General features: G+C 43.0%; 1 protein-coding gene across 1 annotated transcript in view; it reads right to left on the bottom strand.

The window, feature by feature from the left end:
* Positions 1 to 23,861, bottom strand: part of SAXO1 (stabilizer of axonemal microtubules 1) — a 36,299-nt gene that overhangs the window by 9,729 nt on the left and 2,709 nt on the right. The window contains exons 2-3 of the mRNA XM_060100486.1: positions 22,532 to 22,707; positions 2,995 to 3,197 (exon numbers count right to left, since the gene is read on the bottom strand). Of these exons, the coding sequence (XP_059956469.1) occupies positions 2,995 to 3,197; positions 22,532 to 22,707 (379 nt within the window). The remainder of the gene's footprint in view (positions 1 to 2,994; positions 3,198 to 22,531; positions 22,708 to 23,861) is intronic.

The raw sequence follows: 23,861 nt of genomic DNA, 5'->3' as shown, positions 1-23,861 counted from the left end.
CAGGAGACAGGAGGACTGCTCTCTAAAGAGGGAAGAGCAGTCCAAAATCCCCTGAGACAGAAAAGAAAGAGAGCAAAGGAACTGAAAGAAGTTCCTGTGGCCGGAGCAGAGGGGCTCAGGGAGAAGGAACCAAACCTGCAAGGAAGCAGAGGAGTTGGTCAAGGTGTGGGATTTTATCCTAAGAACCATAATAATTACTTAAGGAGCTTTAGGCAGAGATCATGTGAGAGTGCCATCTGCAAAAGCCCTCTCTGCTTCCATTCTGTGGATAATGGAGATGAGCTGACAAGGTCGGAGCGATGCTCAGGCACATGTCCAGGTGTAGATATGGAGAAGACAGCGTTCGGTTGCTGCTAGGAGGAAGCAACCGCAGGACAGAAGAGAGAGGGAGTAAGAGACGGGCTGCAGTGATATAACGTGGAATAGGCTGTGTGATGACAGGCACAGGCGGGGCTGATGCTGAGAAGGAAGGTTGAGGCATCAGTGGGCTGGAGATCCCAGTGAGGCCAAGGACTGTCAAGGCGGGTGTAAATAGGGGAGCAAGCCAGAAGGACCTGATGGTGGAGGGCACGAAGGTGGAGCCATGTAGGGGTATGACAATATCCAGAATGTGGCTTGGCAGAAGGCGGCTACAGAAGAGTGGAAGAGGACGACACTGAAGGTAAGAAAGTAAAAGGACACACACACATTAAAAAAAAAAAAGAAGAAAGAAAAACCAGAGAAGCTCAGCCAAATGCAGAATCTTCAAGAATAATAGATTTTTAAAAAAAGAATAATAGATTTAGAGCTCCTGGAAGGGCTTCAGGAAGATTCCTACAACCCCTCAAGCCTCCCCACCTCCCCTTGGCTAAGTGTTTGGCATGGCTAAGTAAAAGCCATTATCGTCACAATCACATAGACAGCCACAGACGTGTGACAGGAACAGTTTAGCACATACTCTTTTTTTTTTTTTTTTTTTTTTTTTTTCCTTTTTGCGGTATGTGGGCCTCTCACTGTTGTGGCCTCTCCCGTTGCGGAGCACAGGCTCCGGATGCGCAGGCCCAGCGGCCATGGCTCACGGGCCCAGCCGCTCCGCGGCACATGGGATCCTCCCAGACCGGGGCACGAACCCGTATCCCCTGCGTCGGCAGGCGGACTCTTAACCACTGCGCCACCAGGGAGGCCCCTAGCACATACTCTTAAGGCAGCAAAGTTAATGGTCACAAAGCGGGCCTCCATCCCCATGGTCTCAGCCCTGTGGCTCGTGCTCCACGGAGAGAGCGACACGCTGCCTGCGCTACCACACCCGCCACTCCACACCCTCTCTCTCCTACTAGACTATAAAGTCAAGGGCAGGTCGTTATGCTTCCTTCACAGTTCCCAATACCATGCCTGGAATGCAGGAGGTGCTCAATGAAGAGTGCGATCATCCCATTAAAATGAAGTTCAAAACTGGCAAAACTGGGCTTCCCTGGTGGCGCAGTGGTTGAGAGTCCGCCTGCCGATGCAGGGGACACGGGTTCGTGCCCCGGTCCGGGAAAATCCCACATGCCGCAGAGCAACTAAGCCCGTGTGCCATGACCGCTGAGCCTGCACGTCCGGAGCCTGTGCTCCGCAACAGGAGAGGCCACAACAGTGAGAGGCCCACGTACCGCAAAAAAAAAAAAAAAAAAAAAAAAAAACTGGCAAAACTAATTTATGAAGTTAAAAGTCAGCATAATCGTTCTATCCTGGGTGGAAATGGTAACTGGAAGGGAGTATCAATGCTATATGTCTTGATCTGCATCCTGTTTCCACGTGTATTTACTCAAAATTCACTGGTCTGTATCATTATGTATTTGTACATTTTTTCTGTATGTTACGTTTTCATAATTTTTTTAATGAACCAATCAGTCAGTGGTGGAACCCAACTAAGCTTCAACTTGAAATGCTTCCCTCATATAGGATGGGAACGGCAAGCTGAGGCAGGGGTTGGCAGATACTTTCTGTAAGCGGCCAGATATTAAATGAGTTAGACCTCGCATGCCATATGGTCTCTGTCTCAGCCCCTCAGCTTTGCTGCTGTAGCACAAATGTAGCCATAGATAACAGAGAAACCAAATGGGTGTGGCCGTTTTCCAGCAAAACATAGTCATGACACTGAACTTTGAATTTCACTTACTATTCACATGTTCTAAAGTAATAGTCTTTTTCTCATTTTTTTAAGCATTCAAAAATTTAAAAAGCATTTTTAGCTCTCTAGCTGCACAGAAATAGGCTGCAGGCCAGATTTGGCCACAGAAAGTACTCTGCCCAGCACTATTTACAATAGCCAGGACATGGAAGCAACCTAAGTGTCCATCGACAGATGAATGGATAAAGAAGATGTGGCACATATATACAATGGAATATTACTCAGCCATAAAAAGAAACGAAATTGAGTTATTTGTAGTGAGGTGGATGGACCTAGAGTCTGTCATACAGAGTGAAGTAAGTCAGAAAGAGAAAAACAAATACCATATGCTAACATACGTATATGGAATCTAAAAAAAAAAAAAAAGACGGTTCTGAAGAATGTAGGGGCAGGACAGGAATAAAGACGCAGACGTAGAGAATGGACTTGAGGACATGGGGAGGGGGAAGGGAAAGCTGGGATGAAGTGAGAGAGTGGCATGGACATGTATACACTACCAAACGTAAAGTAGATAGCTAGTGGGAAGCAGCCACATAGCACAAGGAGATCAGCTTGGTGCTCTGTGACCACTTAGAGGGGTGGGATAGGGAGGGTGGGAGGGAGGGAGATGCAAGAGGGAAGAGATATGGGGACATATGTATATGTATAACTGATTCACTTTGTCATATAGCAGAAACTAACACACCTCTGTAAAGCAGTTATACTCCAATAAAGATGTAAAAAAAAAAAAGTACTCTGCCCAACCTCCCCACTGAGGGGGTGTGTGTATAACACCCATTTCCCGGCCAGCACTCAGGCTCAGCCCATCCTTCCCCCAACCTGCGCCTCAAGCACTCTCCCACCTTTATAAGTAGGCAGACACTCCATCTTGTCCCCACGTGGATATTTCCTGTCCCGAGGTCTGATGGGGTCCACTCGACTGACAGGGTACGGGTTGTAATCTTGTTTATACGTTGTGAGCAGATCCATATTCTCTTCGCTTGGGACAAATGGGTCGGGCTGGCGGATCTTCACCGGTAACACCCTGTGAGGCCCAAAATCTCTCCTGTAAGGAAGAGAAGCACACACCTTGGGGGCCCTCGCCTTGGAATAAGGCTCATGGTTTCCATTCAACCCAGTTCTACAAATGCCTGCTGAGAAGTCATCCTCTCCTCTATCCCTTAACCACTCTTCCTCCTGTTTCTCTCACTTTCGAGAGAGATACCGCCATTCACTCCTCTCTCAAGTCAGACACCTTCACGGTCCAGTCATTCCCCAAGTGTGACCGCCTCACCAGCTCCTCGGTGCGTCTTTCCCCCTCGGTTTAGACCCTGACCATTTCTCATGTGGGTCATGTGATAACCCATCCCCTGGGCTTCCTGCATCATTCCCGCCACTCCTACTTCCATCCTCATAGTGTGGTCAAAACCAACTCTCTAAAACCAAAATCGCACCTTTCACTCCTCAGCTTAAAAATCTTCCAGATCAAACCCAACTTTCCAGCCTAGTACGTAAGCCTTCCTGGACCTGCCTCGGCCTCTTCCCCAGCCACAGCTGCCCCCTCTCTCTCCCATGCCCCACGTACATTCTACTTCGGCCACCCTGGACCACTGGGAAGGTCTCCCCTGTGCCTGCTCTCTCCACCTCTCTCCCCTAACCTGTTCACTGTGGAGCTAACTTCTGTTTTTCAGGTCCCACCACCTCCTTCTCTGTGTTCCCAAGAGCTCCTGCTGAGATTTACCTCCTGCCTCTATTCGATCTCACAGAAAACCCAGTAGAAAAGGCCAATAAATGGAGGCAATGAACCTTTCACTTCTCAGCTCTCTGGCATCAGCACCCCCATTATTTCAGGATATATGAAAACAATGGGATAGGAAAAGCAAGACACCCTTTTCTGAAGAGTTTAGGAAGCGCTCTCTTCCCAAAGCATCCCACAGTTCTAAAAAGGCCAAGATGCTACTGCACCACCACCACAAAGCACCCTGCAGCACCAGGGCTCAGCTTGGGCACCCACTGCCTACCGGGGCAGTCTCAGTCTCCCAACGTTCAGGGCAAACTCTCTTCAGCAAACATTCCCCCCCATCCTCCGAGAACTTCTGCTTTACACAATGGCCTGTTTTTGCCTGAAAGCCATTTATACAACTGGACAAGAGGAAGGTAGGTTTTCCCTGATGGCGCTTGCCAAAACAACCTCACCAAGGGAAGGGGAAGGCTTCCGGACAGGAAGACATCAGGCCCAAACACCAATAAAACCTACTTCCTGGCCAAAATGTGGAGCAGCATTACTGAGCCATGCTTGACTAGCAGAGGTAACACGCTCCACTGTAACCTGTCTTGCATGAATTATACACATGGTTGTCGATAAACCCAAACCGGGGCCTGAAAATGCTTGCTGGGATGGGAGGAGGGAGTTAGGAAGCCGGAGAATTAGTCTCTCTAGGGCTCAGAGGGGGAAATAGGAGATGCTTCAGTTGAACTCCCTGTAATACCCTCTGGGTAGGTTTAAAAATACATCTCAGCAGCAGTTACCGGACCTGCAGCCTGGGCTGCCTTCTCGGGGGGCCCCATGTTGGCAAACAGCAAGAGGAAGCCGAGTGACCCGAGGAGACTGGAGGCTGACTGTGTAAGTCGGGGTTGATGGAGGGAATGGGCTAAACAAGAACCCAAGAATCAACTCCATGCTCCTACCCTTCTTAGTGTGCAAGGACCTCATGCTGGTGTCTGTTCAGTGCTAAACCAACTGCAGCAGGGAACTAGAAGCGTCAGGCCCTAGGCTTCAGAGAGAAATGGAAATGCCCAGAAAACCCTGGCTGAAAACCAGTTAACTGCAAAGTGGCTTTCGTCAGAAAGTCTCTGTTCTCAGGGAAGGGCTCCTGAGGAGAGGTGGCTCTCCTCACTCCCCAAAGGGGTGGAGTGGGGTTGAAAGCAGCCTGAGACCACACAGCTCCATACAAACTTGTCTTCACTGATGGTTACCCAAGGGTTCAGCCCTCTTTGCTTCCAACAAAGGAGATACCAGGGGATACCAGGGGCAGGCACTGAGAAACAAAGCTGAGTGCCCAAGCTGCCCCGTGGAGCCCTCCTAAGCCCAGAGCAGCCAGGAGCGCTTTCCTGTCATGGCCCTGTCGCATCCTGGAACCCTGCACACAGGCCACAACATTCTCTTCTGCTGTTACTTCTACTGAGGGAACCAACTTCCCCTCAGAGATACTGCAAGAACCTTCCTACAAGGCCTGCCAAGCTCTCTGGCAACTAAAATGTGCTTAATGCCCCCATTTCCTGTTGCTACAAGAAAAGAACAGATAAATGCCCACAACCAAACTCACCAATTCATGGACTTTCCTGAAGCTGGTTTCTCAAAAGCAAAATGTGATGCAGCAAAATCCTTACTTAACCATGTTCAGGGAATGAAATTGTTAACTGAATCTCCTTCTCTGACAAAAAATTTAAGTTATTGTAATGAAAGTACATTTATGGGTTGAATTTACTGAGGTAGTGATCTACCTCTGAAGAGAAGAAAGAAGTTTAAAGTTTAATTCATTTCTCTTCCACCCAAAATTATTTACTGTGGCTTAAGGGTGAATTTAATCAGAATTTATGTGTTTTCTCATTATGTTTTTATGTTCAGAACATTCACTGAAACCTATCATTAACCACAACATAACTGCAGGTCCCCAACCTCACATAATCTTATAGCCCTTAAGCTCACGTAAAAGAAAAATATTTTATCCTTCCCAGAAATTGCTCAAATTTAGTAGCTTTTTTTTTGTTTAAAAACACTCCCTTCTCTTCCTGTGGTACATTTCCTAGTCCCTGTGCCCATTCTGACTATGAACCAAGAAAAAAATTGGTCAAAGATGTTAAGTTTCTTTTAGGTGCATAGCCATAAAAGTTATCTAGTACGGAAAGCCCCGAGTTAAACTCTGAGTTAAGTAAAGGTTAAAGAGAACTTGCTGGGAAGCCATAACAATTTGACTTCCCATCATTAGGCAAAATTAAAGAAAGGCATTTGACAAGAGTCTGGCAAAAGGAAAGAAACTTTAACGTAACAGCTAACTAGGGTCATGAGCCTGGAAGAGGGAAAAGGATATTTTCATCATGATAAAGAGGATACGCAATACTTTTTTTTTTAAATCTATTTTTAATGTTTATCTATGCAAACTTCAGAATTTGTGAGTATGCCCAGAGAGTTCATCATATTAAATGGAATCCATTTTAAGAAGAGTTCCTGCCTGGAAATTAACCCATGCACTTATGATCAATTAATCTACAACAAAGGAGGCCAGGATATACAATAAAGAAAAGACAGTCTCTTCAATAAGTGGTGCTGGGAAAACTGGACAGCTACATGTAAAAGAATGAAGTTAGAACATTCTCTAATACCATATACAAAAATAAACTCAAAATGGATTAAAGACCTAAATGTAAGACCAGAAACCATAAAACTCTTAGAAGAAAACATAGGCAGAATACTCTTTGATGTAAATCGTAGCAATATTTTTTTTTTGGATCTGTCTCCTAAAGCAAAGGAAATAAAAACAAAAATAAACACATGGGACCTAATTAAACTTAAAAGCTTTTACACAGCAAAGGAAACCACCGACAAAACAAAAAGATAACCTATGAAATGGGAGAAAATATTTGCAAATGATATGAGCAGTAAGGGGGGTTAATATCCAACATATATAAACAGCTCATATAACATAAAAAAAACCAAAAACCCTGATTAAAAAATGGGTAGGAGGGCTTCCCTGGTGGCGCAGTGGTTGAGAGTCCGCCTGTCAATGCAGGGGACACGGGTTCATGCCCCGGTCCGGGAAGATCCCGCATGCCGCGGAGCGGCTGGGCCCTTGAGCCATGGCCGCTGAGCCTGCACGTCTGGAGCCTGTGCTCCGCAAAGGGAGAGGCCACAGCAGTGAGAGGCCCACGTACCGCAAAAAAAAAAAAAAAAATGGGTAGGAGACCTGAATAGACATTTTTCCAAAGAAGACATGCAGATGGCCAACAGGCACACAAAGAGATGCTCAAAACTGCTAATGATCAGGGAAATGCAAATCAAAACCACAATGAAATATCACGTCACACCTGTCAGGATGACTATCATCAAAAAGAACACAAGTAACAAATGTCAGAGAGGATTTGGAAAAAAGGGAACCCTTGTACACTGTTGGTGGGAATGTAAATGGTGGTGCAGCCACTGTAGAAAACAGTATGTAGGTTTCTCAAAAAACTAAAAATAGAACTACCATATGACCTAGCAGTTCCACTCCTGGGTATATATTTGAAAGAAATAAAAACACGAATTCGAAAAGGTACATGCACATCAATGTTCATAGCAGCAGTATTTACAATTGCCAAGATATGGAAGCAACCTAAGTGTCCATTAACAGATGAATGGATAAAGAAGATGTGGTGTGTGTGTGTGCATGCATATATATATATATATATATATATGCATGCACACACACACAATGGAATACTACTCAGACATATAAAAGAATAAAATTTTGTCATTTTCAACAACATGGATGGATTTGGAGGCTATTATTCTAAGTGAAATAAGACAGAGAAAGACATACTGTATGATATCACTTACATGTGGAAGTAGAATCTAAAAAATACAACAAACTAGTGAATACAACAGAAAAGAAGCAGACTCACAGATATAGAGAACAAACCATCAGTTACCAGTGGGGAGAGGGAAAGAGAGAGGGGCAATATACCGGTAGGGGATTAAGAGGTATAAACTATCAATATTATGCATAAAAAGCTACAAGGATATACAGTAGAAACTCACACAACATTGTAAAACAACTATACTCCAATAAAAATTAATTAAAAAAATTTTTTAAGCTACAAGTATATATTGTATAATACAGGGAATACAGCTAAGATTTTATAATGACTATAAATGGAGTATAATCTTTAAAAATTGTGAATCACTATATTGTACACCTGTAACCTATATAATATTGTACATTAACTATACTTCAATTTAAAAAAAAAAAAAAGAGTTCCTCCTCTTGGTCCAAAGCCAATCCCTTCACCCCTGCCTTAAATCTCCTCCCTCTTTCTCAAGGACCCCTTCTGTGGAGCCCGTCAGTGGTTTCACCTTTTCCTCCTACTGGCTGCTTTCTGTCCGTTTTGGGGGGGTTTGTTTGTTTGTTTTTTGGCCAAGCCATGCAGCTTGTGGGATCTTAGTTCCCCGACCAAGGAATGAACCCAGGCCCTTGGTAGTAAAAGTGTGGGAATTCCCTCTATCAGTATTTAAACATGCTGCAGTCTTTCCCACTTTTAAAGGAAACAACAACAACCCTCACTGGAGTTCACTCTCCTCCAGTTCTCTCCCCTCCACTTCTCTCTGCTAGAAAGGGCTGTCTAGATACAGGCTTGCCTTCCTCACCCCCTACTCATGTGCCATCTATCAAATCTCATTCTCACTCCTTGCTTCAGCCAAGCCCTCTAAAGTACCACCTTATTTCCAAATCCAGTCACTAGTCCCCAGGTTTTTATCATTATGCACATCTTCATGGCATCCATCCTCTAACTCATTTTTGTAATACTCTCTCCCTTGACTTCTTTGATACTCTTCCTTGTCATTTGTCCTCTTAATCTCTTCTATGGGGTTTTGCTCTTTGTCTTTCCATTAATTTCATTTCACTACTTCCACATGTAATTCTGAAACTCCCGGGGTACAGGAACCCTCTAAGGAAACCATTATGTCATTGCAGGCAGGTTGGGCAGGCCATTCCAACACACTGAGAAAGATCCCTAGGCTGATTGACAGGGCTTGATTCGTGCCGCTTATCCTGGTAAGGACACACTGAGCCCTCCTAATCTTCTCTGTGATAGATGGATTCCAAGAATACACCTCCAGTATGGACATCCCTCAGTAACCAGTATCCATGGAGGATTGCTTCCAGGACCCCCCATAGATACCAAAATCTCTGGATACTCAAGTCCCTTACATAAAATGGTGTAGTATTTGCATATACCCTGTGCACATCCTGTTGTATACTTTAAATCATCTCTACTTACAATACCCAGTGCAATGTAAATGTTATGTAAATAGCTGCTAGGGCATGGAAAATTCAACGTGAGCCTTGGGGAACTTTCCGGAATTTTAAAAAATATTTTCAATGCACAGATGTGGAACCCACAGATATGGAGGGATGACTGTACCTGTCTATTCCTCTACTCTCTCATCTCCTCAAACCCCACTAAAGCTGAGGATAAAATCTGTCATTGCTTCATATAAACTCTGGACAAAATATGAAAACAACTACCTGTGAGCACTAAAGAGCAACAAAGATAGGCAAATTCTGGAGCAGAACCAACAGGTGGAAGAAGGGAATGGTACTGGGTGAGTCTCTGTGTTAAGCTTCCTTTTTTTTTTTTTTTTTTTTTTCAGTGCTTCCAGTCTGAAGGCAGGCTCCAGTCTGTGCCAGGCAAGGCAGCTAAAATGTGAATAGAAAACCTTCCATCCTTCTTGACTGAAGAACCAGAGGATGAAGTCTGAGGCAACCACAGATGTTGGAAAGTGAGAAAGGAATCCTGAAAAGGAGAGACCAGAGACAGGAAGGCTCAAATTCTGTTTATAAACTGGACCCAAATCTCTGGCTGACCTCACTTGCATGGGACAGACTTCAAACAATTGTGAAAAAGATAAAGAACTGAACTGAGATTAGAATTGCACCCAAAACACCAAGTTTCCATTTTGAGTCCAATCAACTTACTACCTGCTTTAAAAAACACACTCTACAGAGGAATGTAAAAAAAAATCCAGACTCTACATGCACCCCAGTGTTCACTGCAGCACTATTTATAATAGCCAGGACATGGAAGCAACTTAAATGTCCAACAGAGGAATGGATGAAGAAGATGTGGTACATATATACAGTGGAATATTACTCAGCCATAAAAATGAAATAATGCCATCTGAAGTAACATGGATGGACTTAGGAAATTGTTATAGTGAAGAAAGTCAGACAGAGAAAGACAAATATCATATGATATTGTTTATGTGTGGAATCTTAAAAAAATGGTACAAATGAACTTATTTATAAAACAGAAATAGAGTCACAGACATAGAAAACCATCTTATGGTTACCAAGGGGGAATGGGGGGAGGGATAAATTGGGAGATTGGGATTGACATATACACACTACCATATATAAAACAGATAACTAATAAGGACCTACTTTATAGCACAGGGAACTCTCTTCAACACTCTGTAATGCCCTCTATGGTAAAAGAATCTAAAAAAGAGTGGACACATGTATATGTGTAACTGATTCACTTTGCTGTACAGCAGAAACTAACACAACATTGTAAACCAACTATACTCCAATAAAAAAAATTTTTTTTAATCCAGAGTCTCCACAACATAACAATAACAATGCACAGGGCAGGAGGGACTCTGAAGGGTCTGGCAAGAGGCCTCTGCATTTGGCACCCCATGAGCAAGTGAAACTAGGTGATGCACAAAGGAAAAGAAAAAAAAAGGTTCTGCTATTTGCCTTCTGCCACAAGAGTAGCATGTCCCCAAAAGGAGCTTCTCTTTGACTCTGGTACCCCAGAATAAGAAGACCTGTGGAACAGAGTAGCCAACATGTAGCAACTGCCATGCAAGACTTAACAACAAAAACACAATCTGGGGGGACCTTCAAGATGGCGGAGGACTAACACATGGAGGTCACCTTCCTCTCCACAAATACATCAAAAATACATCTACGTGTGAAACAACTCCTACAGAACACCTACTGAACACTGGCAGAAGAACTCAGACCTCCCAAAAGGCAAGAAACTCCCCACGTACCTGGGTAGGGCAAAAGAAAAAAGAAAAAACAGAGACAAGAGAATAGGGATGGGACCTGCACCAGTGGGAGGAAGCTGTGAAGGAGGAAAGGTTTCCACACACTAGGAAGCCCTTTCACGGGTGGAGACTGCAGGTGGTAGAGGGGGGAAAGCTTCAGAGCCACGGAGGAGAGCACAGCAACAAGGGTGCAGAGGGCAAAGCGGAGAGATTCCCGCACAGAGGATCGGTGCCAACCAGCACTCACCAGCCTGAGAGGCTTCTCTGCTCCCCCGCCGGGGCGGGCAGGGGCTGGGAGCTGAGGCTTTGGCTTTGGAGCTCATATCCCAGGGAGAGGACTGGGGTTGGCTGCGTAAAGACATGTCTGAAGGAGGCTAGTGCGCCATGGCTAGCCGGGAGGGAGTCCAGGAAAAAGTCTGGACCTGCCTGTTTTGCAGTGCGTGAGGAGAGGGGATTCCTTCCCCGTGCGCCCACAGAAGGCAGAGCACCGCCTAAGTGAGCTCCAGAGATGGTCGTGAGCCACGGCTATCAGCTCAGACCCCAGAGACGGGCATGAAACGCTAACGCTGCTGCTGCTGTGCAGCACGCCACTGCCAGGGTCCCGAGATCCAGGGACAACTTCCCCAGGAGAACACACAGTGCGCCTCAGATTGTTTCAATGTCACGCCAGCCTCTGCCGCCGCAGTCTCACCCTGCATTCCGTACCCCTCCCTCCCCCCAGCCTGAGAAAGCAAGAGAGCCCTAATCATCTGCTGCTTTAACCCCTCCTGTCTGGGTGGGGAACAGATGCCTGAGGGCGACCGACACACAGAGGCGGGGCCAAAACCAAAGCTGAACCCCAGGAGCTGTGCAAACAAAGAAGAGACAGGGAAATTTCTCCCAGCAGCCTCAGGAGCAGCAGATTAAATATCCACAATCAATTTGATGTACCCTGCATCTGTGGAATACCTTAATACACAACGAATTGTCCCAAAATTGAGGTGGTGGACTTTGGGAGCAACTGTAGACTTGGGGTTTGCTGTCTGCGACTGATTTGTTTCTGATTTTTATATTTATCTTAGTTTAGTTTTTAGTGCTTGTTATCACTGGTGGATTTGTTTATTGGTTTGGTTGCTCTCTTCTTTCTATTTTTTTTTCCTTTTATTTTTTTAAATATTTTTTTTAATTTCTTTTTTCTTCCTTTTGTTTCTTCCTTTTTCTTCTGAGCCGTGTGGCTGACAGGGTCTTGGTTTTCTGGCCGGGTGTCAGGCCTGAGCCTCTAATGTGGGAGAGCAGACTCCAGGACATTTGACCACCAGAGACCTCATGGCCCCATGTAATATCAATCGGCGAGAGCTCTCCCAGAGATCTCCATCTCAACACTAAGACCCAGCTCCACCCAGCGGTCAGCAAGCTCCAGTGCTGGACTTCCCATGCCAAACAACTAGCAAGACAGGAACACAAACCCACCCATTAGCACAGAGGCTGCCTAAAATCATACTAAGTTCACAGACACCCCAAAACACACCACCGGATGTGGTCCTGCCCACCAGAAAGACAAGATCCAGCCCCACTCACCAGAACACAGGCACCAGTGCCCCCCACCAGGAAGCCTACACAAGCCACTGAATCAACCTCACCCACGGGGGACAGCCAACAAAAACAACAGGAACTATGAACCTGCAGCCTGAGAAAAGGAGACCCCAAACACAGTAAGTTAAACAAAATGAGAAGACAGAGAAATATGCAGCAGATGAAGGAGCAAGGTAAACACCTACCAGACCAAACAAATGAAGAGGAAATAGGCAGTCTACCTGAAAAAAACTCAGAGTAATGAGAGGAAAGATGTCCAAATATTGGAAATGGAGAAAATACAAGAAATGTTTAACAAGGACCTAGAAGAACGAAAAGAGCAAACAAACAATTATGTACAACACAATAAATGAAATTAAGAATTCTCTAGAAGGAATCAATAGCAGAATAACTGAGGCAGAAGAACAGATAAGTGACCTGGAAGATAAAACAGTGGAAATACTGCCACAGAGCAGAATAAAGAGAAAAGAATGAAAAGAATTGAGGACAGTCTCAGAGACCTCTGGGACAACATTGAATGCACTAACATTCAAATTATAGGGGTCCCAGAAGAAGAAGAGAAAAAAAAGGGTCTGAGAAAACATTTGAAGAGATTACACTTGAAAACTTCCTTAACATGGGAAAGGAAATAGTCAATCAAGTCCAGTAAGCACAGAGAATCCCATACAGGATAAATCCAAGGAGAAACGTGCCAAGACATATATTAAAACACTATCAAAAATTAAATAGAAAGAAAAAATACCAAAAGCAGCAAGGGAAAAGCAACAAATAACACGCAAGGGAATCCCCATAAGGTTAACAGCTGATCGTTCAGCAGACACTCGGCAAGCCAAAGAGAGAGGCAGGACATACTTAATGTGATGAAAGGGAAAAACCTACAACCAAGATTACTCTACCCAGCAAGGATCTCATTCAGATTGACAGAGAAATTAAAACCTTTACAGACAAGCAAAAGTTAAGAGAGTTCAGCACCACCAAACCAGCTTTACAACAAATGCTAAAGGAACTTCTCTAGGCAGGAAACACAGAGAAGGAAAAGACCTATAAAAACAAACCCGAAACAATTTAAAAAATGGTAACACGAACATACATATCTATAATTACCTTAAATGTAAATGGATTAAATGCTCCAACAAAAAGACACAGGCTCACTGAACAGATACAAAAACAAGACCCATATATATGCTGTCTACAAGAGACCCACTTCAGACCAAGGGACACATACAGACTGAAAATGAGGGGTTGGAAAAAGATATTCCATGCAAATGGAAATCAAAAGAAAGATGAAGTAGCAGTTCTCATATCAGACAAAATAGACTTTAAAATAAAGACTATGAGAAGAGACAAAGAAGGACACTACATAATGATCAAGGGATCAATCTAAAAAGAAGATATAACAATTGTAAATATTTATGCACCCAACATAGGAGCACCTCAATACATAGGCAAATGCTAACAGCCATAAAAGGAGAAATCGACAGTAACACAGTCATAGTAGGGGACTTTAACAACCCACTTTCACCAATGGACAGATCATCCAAAATGAAAATAAATAAGGAAACACAAGCTTTCAATGACACATTAGACAACATGGACTTAATTGATATTTATAGGACATTCCATCTAAAACCAACAGAATACACTTTCTTCTCAAGTGCTCATGGAACATTCTCTACGATAGATCATATCTTGGGTCACAAATCAAACCTCAGTAAATTTAAGAAAATTGAAATCTTATCAAGTATCTTTTCTGACCACAACACTATGAGACTAGATATCGGTTACAGGAAAAAACTGTAAAAAATACAACCACATGGAGGCTAAACAATATGCTACTAAATAACCAAGAGATCACTGAAGAAATCAAAGAGGAAATCAAAACATACCTAGAAACAAATGACAATGAAAACACAGCAACCCAAAACCTGTGGGATGCAGCAAGAGCAGTTCTAAGAGGGAAGTTTACAGCAATACAATCCTACCTCAAAAAAGAAAATCTCAAGTAAACAAGAAAAATCTCAAATAAACAACCTAACTTTACACCTAAAGCAATTAGAGAAAGAAGCACAAAATAACCCCCAAACTTAGCAGAAGGAAAGAAATCATAAAGATCAGATCAGAAATAAATGAAAAAGAAATGAAGGTAACGATAGCAAAGATCAATAAAACTAAAAGCTGGTTCTTTGAGAAGATAAACAAAATTGATAAAGCGTTAGCCAGACTCATCAGGGAAAAAAAAGGGAGAAGATTCAAATCAGTAGAATTAGAAATGAAAAATGAGAAGTAACAACTAACACTGCGAAATACAAAGGATCATGAGAGATTACTACAAGCAACTATATGCCAATAAAATGGACAACCTGGAAGAAATGGACAAATTCTTAGAGAAGCACAACCTTCCAAGACTGAACCAGGAAGAAATAGAAAATATAAACAGACCAATCACAAGCACTGAAATTGAGACTGTGATTAAAAATCTTCCAACAAACAAAAGCCCAGGACCAGATGGCTTTACAGGGGAATTCTATCAAACATTTAGAGAAGACCTAACACCTATCCTTCTCAAACTCTTCCAAAATATAGCAGAGGGAGGAACACTCCCAAACTCATTCTACAAGGCCACCATCACCCTGATACCAAAACCAGACATGATGTCACAAAGAAAGAAAACTACAGGCCAATATCACTGATGAACATAGATGCAAAAATCCTCAACAAAATACTATCAAACAGAATCCAACAGCACATTAAAAGAATGATACACCATGATCAAGTGGGGTTTATCCCAGGAATGCAAGGATTCTTCAATATACACAAATCAATCAATGTGATTTACCATATTAGCATACTGAAGGATAAAAACCACATGATCTTCTCAATAGATGCAGAAAAAGCTTTTGACAAAATTCAACACCCATTTATGATAAAAACTCTGCAGAAAGTAAGAATAGAGGGAACCTACCTCAACAAAATAAAGGCCATATATGACAAACCCACAGCTAACATCATTCTCAATGGTGAAAAACTGAAACCATTTCCTCTGAGATCAGGAACAAGACAAGGTTGCCCACTCTCAACACTATTATTCAACATAGTTTTAAAAGTTTTAGCCACGGCAATCAGAGAATAAAAAGAAATAAAAGAAATCCAAATTGGAAAAGAAGAAGTAAAACTGTCTATGTTTGCAGATGACATGATACTATACCTATAGAATCCTAAAGATGCTACCAGAAAACTACTAGAGCTAATCAATGAATCTGGTAAAGTAGCAGGATACAAAATTAATGCACAGAAATCTCTTCCATTCCTACACACTAACAATGAAAATCTTAATGTGAAATCAAGGAAACACTCCCATTTACCACTGCAACAAAAAGAATTAAATACCTAGGAATAAACCTACCTAAGGAGACAAAAGAACTGTATGCAGAAAACTATAAGACCCTGATGAAATAAATTAAAGATGATACAAACAGATGGAGAGATATACCATGTTCTTGGATTGGAAGAATCAACATTGTGAAAATGACTCTACTACCCAAAGTAATTGTCAGATTCAATGTAATCACTATCAAACTATGAATGGCATTTTTCACAGAACTAGAACAAAAAATTTCACAATTTTTATGGAAACACAAAAGACCCCGAATAGCCAAAGCAATCTTGAGAAAGAGAAACGGAGCTGGAGGAATCAGGCTCCCTGGCTTCAGACTATACTACAAAGTTACAGTCATCAGAACAGTATGGTACTGGGACAAAAAACAGAAATATAGACCAATGGAACAGGATAGAAAGCCCAGAGATAAACCCATGCACATATGGTCACCTTATCTTTGATAAAGGAGGCAAGAATATACAATGGAGAAAAGACAGTCTCTTCAATAAGTGGTGCTGGGAAAACTGGACAGCTACATGTAAAAGAATGAAATTAGAACAATTCCTAACACCATACACAAAAATAAGCTCAAAATGGATTAAAGACCTAAATGTAAGGCCAGACACTATAAAACTCTTAGAGGAAAACATAGGCAGAACACTCTTAGAGGAAAACATAGGCAGAAAAGACATAAATCACAGCAAGTTCCTTTTTGACCCATCTCCTAGAGAAATGGAAATAGAAGCAAAAATAAACAAATGGGATCTAATAAAACTTAAAAGCTTTTGCACAGCAAAGGAAACCATAAACAAGATGAAAAGACAACCCTCAGAATGGGAGAAAATATTTGCAAACAAAGCAACTGACAAAGGATTAATCTCCAAAATACACAAGCAGCTCATGCAGCTCAGTATCAAAAAAACAAACAACCCAATCCAAAAATGGGCAGAAGACCTAAATAGACATTTCTCCAAAGAAGATATAGAGATTGCCAACAAACACATGAAAGGATGCTCAACATCACTAATCATTAGAGAAATGTAAACCAAAACCACAATGATGTATCACCTCATACCGGTCAGAATGGCCATCATCAAAAATTCTACAAACAATAAATGCTGGAGAGGGTGTGGAGAGAAGGGAACCCTCTTGCACTGCTGGTGGGAATATAAATTGATACAGCCACTATGGAGAACAGTATGGAGGTTCCTTAAAAAACTAAAAATAGAATTACCATATGACCCAGCAATCCCACTACTGGGCATATATCCAGAGAAAATCATAATTCAGAAAGACACACGTACCACAATGTTTATCGCAGCACTATTTACAGTAGCCAGGACATGGAAGCAACCTAAGTGTCCATTCATAGATGAATGGATAAAGAAGATGTGGCACAAATATACAATGGAATATTACTCAGCCATAAAAGGTAACGCAGTTGAGTTATTTGTTGTGAGGTGGATGGACCTAGAGTCTGTCATACAGAGTGAAGTAAGTCAGAAAGAGAAAAACAAACACCATATGCTAACATACATATATGGAATCTAAAAAAAACAATGGTTCTAATGAACCGAAGGGCAGGAAAGGAATAAAGACGCAGACATAGAGAATGGACATAAGGACATGGGGAGGGGGAAGGGTAAGCTGGGACAAAGTGAAAGAGTGGCATGGACATATATACACTACTAAATGTCAAATAGATAGCTAGTGTGAAGCAGCTGCATAGCACAGAGATATCAGCTCAGTGCTTTGTGACCACCTAGAGGGGTGGGATAGGGAGGGTGGGAAGGAGGTGCAAGAAGGAGGGGATATGGGGATATATGTATGCATATAGCTGATTCACTTTGTTATACAGTAGCAACTAACACAACATTGTAAAGCAATTATACTCCAATAAAGCTGTTAAAAAAAATAAAAGAACACAATCCAAAAAAAAAGCAATGTACAGGATCAATCCAAATTTCTTGACATACACAGAGAAAATGTGACCCATTCTCAAGGGAAAAGAAAGTTAATCACGAAGACCAACCCCAAGCCGACCCAGATGTTGCAACTAGCAGGCAAGGATTATACAGCAGCTATTTTAACTATGCTTAGTTGCAAAATGGAAAATAAGGTCACAATGAATTAAAAGGCAGGGAATCACAGAAGAGAAAGAGAAACTATATATAAAAAGAACCACGTGTAAATTCTAAAACTGAAAAACACAACATGTAAAATAAAACACTCACTGGATGGGCTTAATAGCAGAATGGAAATAGAGGAAGAAAGAAAGGCTCAGCGAACTTGAAAATGGTTGAACAGAAGCTCTCCATAAAGACACAGACCTACTAGAGAATGGACTTGAGGATATGGGGAGGGGGAAGGGTAAGCTGTGACAAAGTGAGAGAGTGGCATGGACATATATACACCACCAAACGTAAAATAGACAGCTAGTGGGAAGCAGCCGCATAGCACAGGGAGATCAGCTCAGTGCTTGGTGACCACCTAGAGTGGTGGGATAGGGAGGGTGGGAGGGAGGGAGACGCAAGAGGGAAGAGATATGGGAACATATGTATATGTATAACTGATTCACTTTGTTATAAAGCAGAAACTAACACACCATTGTAAAGCAATTATACTCCAATAAAGATATAAAAAAAAAAAAAAAAGAAGAAGAAGCTCTCCAATATGAAGGATAGAGAGAGAAAAAGATTGGGGGAAAGAAATGAACAGAGCCTTGGGTACAGAAAAAATACTTAAAGAAAGAACGGCCAAAATGTCCCCCAAATTAATCAAAGATGCACATCAAAGGCTCTTAAACTACCCAAGCAAGTCTAGTGCCGCGACCTTTTACTGCATGTCTTAATTCTCAGGTCCAATCTATAGAGGTGAGGAAGTATACCTCCACTGGGATAGCTGTGAGTAGAGAAATATGTATTTGAACAGGAAATGTATAATATTCAATAGGTAGGAAAAGACTCAAGCCTACTACCGTCTTGCTTCTTTCCTGGCTTTTCCAAAAGCCCTTTCACTTTTAGCTCTTCCCCCTTACACTCCTGTTTACCAAGGAGTCTTGTCAATACATGAAGGAATCTGTGCCACCAACTTTCTGCCCTCTTCCCTACAGCCAAACCCATCAAGTGTGAACCCGATTCCATCCTCCCCCTCTGCACCTCCATTTCACCCTACCCTCAGCCCCTCTCCCTTTAAGAATAAAGGTCTAACACCATCTTGAAGACTCACCTCTTTTTTCTGAGGCTGTCCATTTTGCCCATCTTTAGGGATCTCACTTAGCTAACAAAATAATGTCCCAAAATGGGGCCCAACTGTTTTACATGGTGACATGCCTAAGGGGAAAAGAGGCTTGAAGTACAAACCTCTTATTCATAAACTGATCTCAGGTCTACCCGAACTAAAGGCAGATCCTCTGTGAGAGAATTACTAAGGGCGGCAAGAAACAGTTCAACGTTAAGAAGGGCTGAAAAGGGCTTCCCTGGTGGCACAGCGGTTGAGAGTCCGCCTGCCGATGCAGGGGACACGGGTTCGTGCTCCTGTCCGGGAAGATCCCACATGCCGCTGAGCGGCTGGGCCCGTGAGCCATGGCCACTGAGCCTGCGCATCCGGAGCCTGTGCTCTGCAACAGGAGAGGCCACAACAGTGAGAGGCCCGGGTACCACAAAAAAAAAAAAAAAAAAAAAAGAAGGGCTGAAAAGCACAAGCATTCACCTCATGGCACCTGCTGTAAATCCCTAAGATTTACAGTCAGTAAGAGTTGTGTGCAGCTGTAATCATGCCTCATGCTGGGATGATAACCTTTCCAGAAACCAGGTGTTTTTTGTGTCTGAGCTTAATCGCCAAACCTAGCCAAGCCACGGGCCACATGACTTTTTCATGCAGCAGGTGGCAGCCCCAGTCTCAGAAACTAAGCCAGGTCAGCCTTTAGATAGGTAAGTGGGTCAGACATTCTAATAATCAGAGTTCTAAGGGCAGAAGGATGACAGTCCGCAAAGACACAGAGGTGTGCAGACACAAGGCTGACCCATCCTTTCCCCAGCATCCTCTGGCAGAGAACCTAGATGACAGCAACTCTTCATTTCCCAATGGGGAATAGTTTTACTGTATGTATTCAGATATGGGCCAGAGTCTCTGCTGAGTTTATAAAGCTCAGAAAAGATGGTTAGTAAAATCTCGATTTTTGTTTAATTTATGTCAATAAAAGCCCACCGAAGCTCAAAAAAAAAAAAAGGAGGCATCCTGACAGGGGCACAGGTTTTTTTTTTCAGCCTATGAAAACGTGCCCAGCAGGATAGGCACGGGGCTGAGAAATGAGGAGATTGAGGGACGGGGGAGAGAAGAGATGCCTTCTGCTCATCTGCCCCTTAGTCCTCTTTCTGGGGAAGGAAGTAAAAGAGAGGAGAGAAGAACTTCTGTTCTTTTTTCTTCCCATGGTAACCATGATCCTGCCAGTTTTTCTTTTTAAGGCTCTTACAATCATTAATAAGTTGTTTTGGAAATTCTTTCAGTATCTTCATTCTTCCACTTCGGCCATATCTTAACATGAATGATTTTGTTATTCTGGCCTTGGCAGGGACAGAGAGACTTTCTGGGTGATATGTTTATTGTTGTAAGTGACACAAGGCAAGGATAATTTAGGACAGGTCAAAGGGCAAGTTTTTGTTTTGCAAAGCACCATCAGGAAGAGGGAGGGCATGTGGGGCTCCACTGGGGGCCTCAGAGCTAGGGGATGGGACAGGACGCCTGCTCCAGAGAAAGGGTTTGTCCTCATTCTCCTGAGCTTGTGGGCAACAAACAGAAAGCATCCCTCAACATCCAACCCTCCAAGTATCCAAATATTTCCAGGACAATATCTGAAGCTGGCCTGTACTCTGTATTCCACAAGGCACTCTTGACTTCCTGAAAACTGGGTACAAAGAGAAGTGAAGACCAGCATCTAGAAACCGAACGTGATGTTTGTAATCCATTCCTCAACACTGCTCTTATCCTTTCCTACCAATTACATGTCTCTTATACATAAGCCTAGTTCCTTTCATGAGCATTGACTGTGGTTTCTTAAAATGAAAAGCAATGCTCCAGAATGATCCACTTCTCTTGTTGTGGTCTTTAGACTCATAGAAACAAAGAACGCTGTTTTCCTGGGAAAATGAAGCAGCAAATTTAAGGTTTATATTGTTTAGTAAGTCACAGGTTGCATAGATTACATTTTTTTTTCATGAATCAGGACCCAGAAACCTTGTGCTGACCTCAAATCATTTAATATAACTACTCAGCATAAAGGTGACCTGATTCAAGTCAAGAGTCAGATAAGACCCTCGACTCCCTCTCATTCTCAAGCTGCCCCTGTCCAGGGGTTCCCACAAAGCCGAGGAATCCCTGAGCTTCATTGCCCACATTGTGGGTCTTTTCTGCCCCATAACCCAGACATGGACTTCTTCCTTTGGATCTAGAAGACAGCAGCTTTTAGGAGGAATACTTCATGCCTCCAGCCCACAGAGGACATTTCCAGGCCTATCCTGGGGGAAACTGAATGAACTGGTGTTCTGCTTAGCCAGGGTCACCTGGGACCTTTACAGAAAAGCACAAAATTGCGAGGCAAAGGGGGAAGCAATAGGAAGAAATTTTACCAGGTGTCGCAAACCTGTAATGTGCGGGCATCGTGGTAGAACAATTTCACCTCCACCGCACAGCAATCCTGCCCTGAGGGATGAGGGACTTAGGAGGCAGAGAAGGTGCCCAGCTCTCAGGTCTCATGTGGGGACTAAGCTCTACAACCTGAAACACTGCCCAACTGACTCAAAGATGTTTCTACTCCTCTGGGTCACCAGTCACAGGTCATCACCTGGAGATCACTAACTGAGCTGTCAACAGCAGATTCTGTTAGAGCCCTGCAACATGTGGAACAACCCTCTGATCATGTGTCCCCACCCCCATAGTACAGATACCTCTGCAGGCCTGACATGCTGAGCCACGGGGTTCAGTCTCCTCACAGAGCTGGAGCTCAAGCATCAGAGTTGCACTGATTCACTTTGTTATAAAGCAGAAACTAACACACCATTGCAAAGCAATTATACTCCAATAAAGATGTAAAAAAAAAAAAAAGAATCGGAGTTGCTAAGCCAAGGGTAATGTAAAAGGAAATATTCTTTGTTCATATTCCTGAAGAATGTTCAAGGGGACCCCAACTCAAACTCTATAGCATAATTTCAAAAAAGCTCAAGTTCTCTTTCACCACGACCAACATCACTACCACCACCCAAGGTGACCTGGAGCTTCTGTGCAGAAGCCCAAAGCTCCTTTTTCTGCAGCAGCCACCCTCTTTCTAGTTATTATTTTCCTTTCATACTTAACTTAACCTCCCACCCTTTAGATGTAGATCAATTTACAGTTCCCACCCCACGGCTCCCCCTTCCCCCGCCCCAGCCCCAAGCAAGAATCCTTTCTCTTTAAGAGGGGGCTAGGGAAAACTAAACAGGCTAATAAGTGCAGGATTTTCTTTCAGAGATACAGTAAATTAACGTTCAGGCATTAATAGCATGTATTGATAGCGCACGTCAATGCAATTTGAACGTTAGGTTAATGCCGTACATTACTCCATTAGTGGTGTGCATTTATACGCTCACACTATTGCCCTCACCTCGATGTGGTCAGGCCTTCCATTGGCGTGCACCTTTTCTGGTACTCCAGCTTGGGCTTGAAGGACTCTCTGGGCAGATAAGAGTGATAGAGAGGGTAGTTCTTGGTGTATTCGGAGAAAAGACATGGTTTCTCTGTTTTATCATAAATCTTGGTAGGGAGGTGTGGACAGTGATGCCGCCTAATTTAAAAAAAAAAAAAAAAAGGAATGTTAGGTTGGTTACCTTCTTGGGAAGAATACATTCAGTTTGCTACCTCCTCAGAATCTGACCCAGAGTACAAAATCATGACTGCCGGCAGTGAAAACAGCAGTTTAACCCTTCCTTTTCTCTACTGAACTATGTGAAGTGGCCAGAATTTCTTAAATTACCTGTAACTGCAATTGGTTAATGGTCAAAGTTCCTTGAACCATAAAATTACGCACAAGCATGGCTGATGACCAGCCATCACACGTGCCATGCTGCTTGTTTAAATACTGAAATACTTCCATACCATAACAGGTGAATGGTCGTGGCCCCCAAGGCATCTGAGTGCCAACCTAGTCCCTCCCCTGAGACCCTCCCTCCCAATCACCCAGCAATTAAGGGCTTAACACCTGCCCTAATGGGGGCTCCAAGGCTGTGCTCTAGGGCCAGGCTACTGTCTTTCCTCATTAGTTCCTGGGCCAATTCAGAATATCACCCTCGCACACAAGTGGCATCACACATAGCAGAATCACCTCAGTTCTGAGTATACTAAACACCATTGGCTATGTGAAACCATTTTTACACTGAAAGTCTGGCTCCTTTATCCTTTCAGGTCTCACTTCACTTAGGCTTCCGCTGATCATCTTTACCTAAAATACACCCCTCCGCGCCCTCACCTCTCGAACAGAGTTTCTCTCATCACGTGGATGCCTTTCCCATCACTTACTCTTATCTGTAATTGGCACATTGGTTGCTGAGCTTATTATTTGTCTCATCTATCAAGCTCAGAACCATTTTCTATCTTGTTCACTGCTACATCCCTAGTACCTCTCATATCCTGCCTGGCACAGAGTAGGCATTCAATAAACATTTATTAAACGAATACTGAACATATGAATGAATGATTAAATAAACTTTATGCCTCATTATGCAGGGAGATGATAGATAATAATTTGAAGTTATAATTTATAGTGAGTTTTTCCATTTTACATGCATGGTAATAAATGACCTTATTATTCTACTTACAGGTGAATAAAGGGCAGCTATTTGAGCTGTCCAAAACAAAGTAGTGTATCAATTATTTAAACACCCACATACAATCCTTGCAAACCAGCTAGGGTACCTCTAATCATCAGACACCAGCAC

The sequence above is a fragment of the Mesoplodon densirostris genome, chromosome 6, assembly GCF_025265405.1.
Source record: "Mesoplodon densirostris isolate mMesDen1 chromosome 6, mMesDen1 primary haplotype, whole genome shotgun sequence".
In the NCBI taxonomy this organism is placed as follows: Eukaryota; Metazoa; Chordata; class Mammalia; order Artiodactyla; family Ziphiidae; genus Mesoplodon; species Mesoplodon densirostris.
This window is presented reverse-complemented; position numbering and strand designations above follow the sequence as displayed.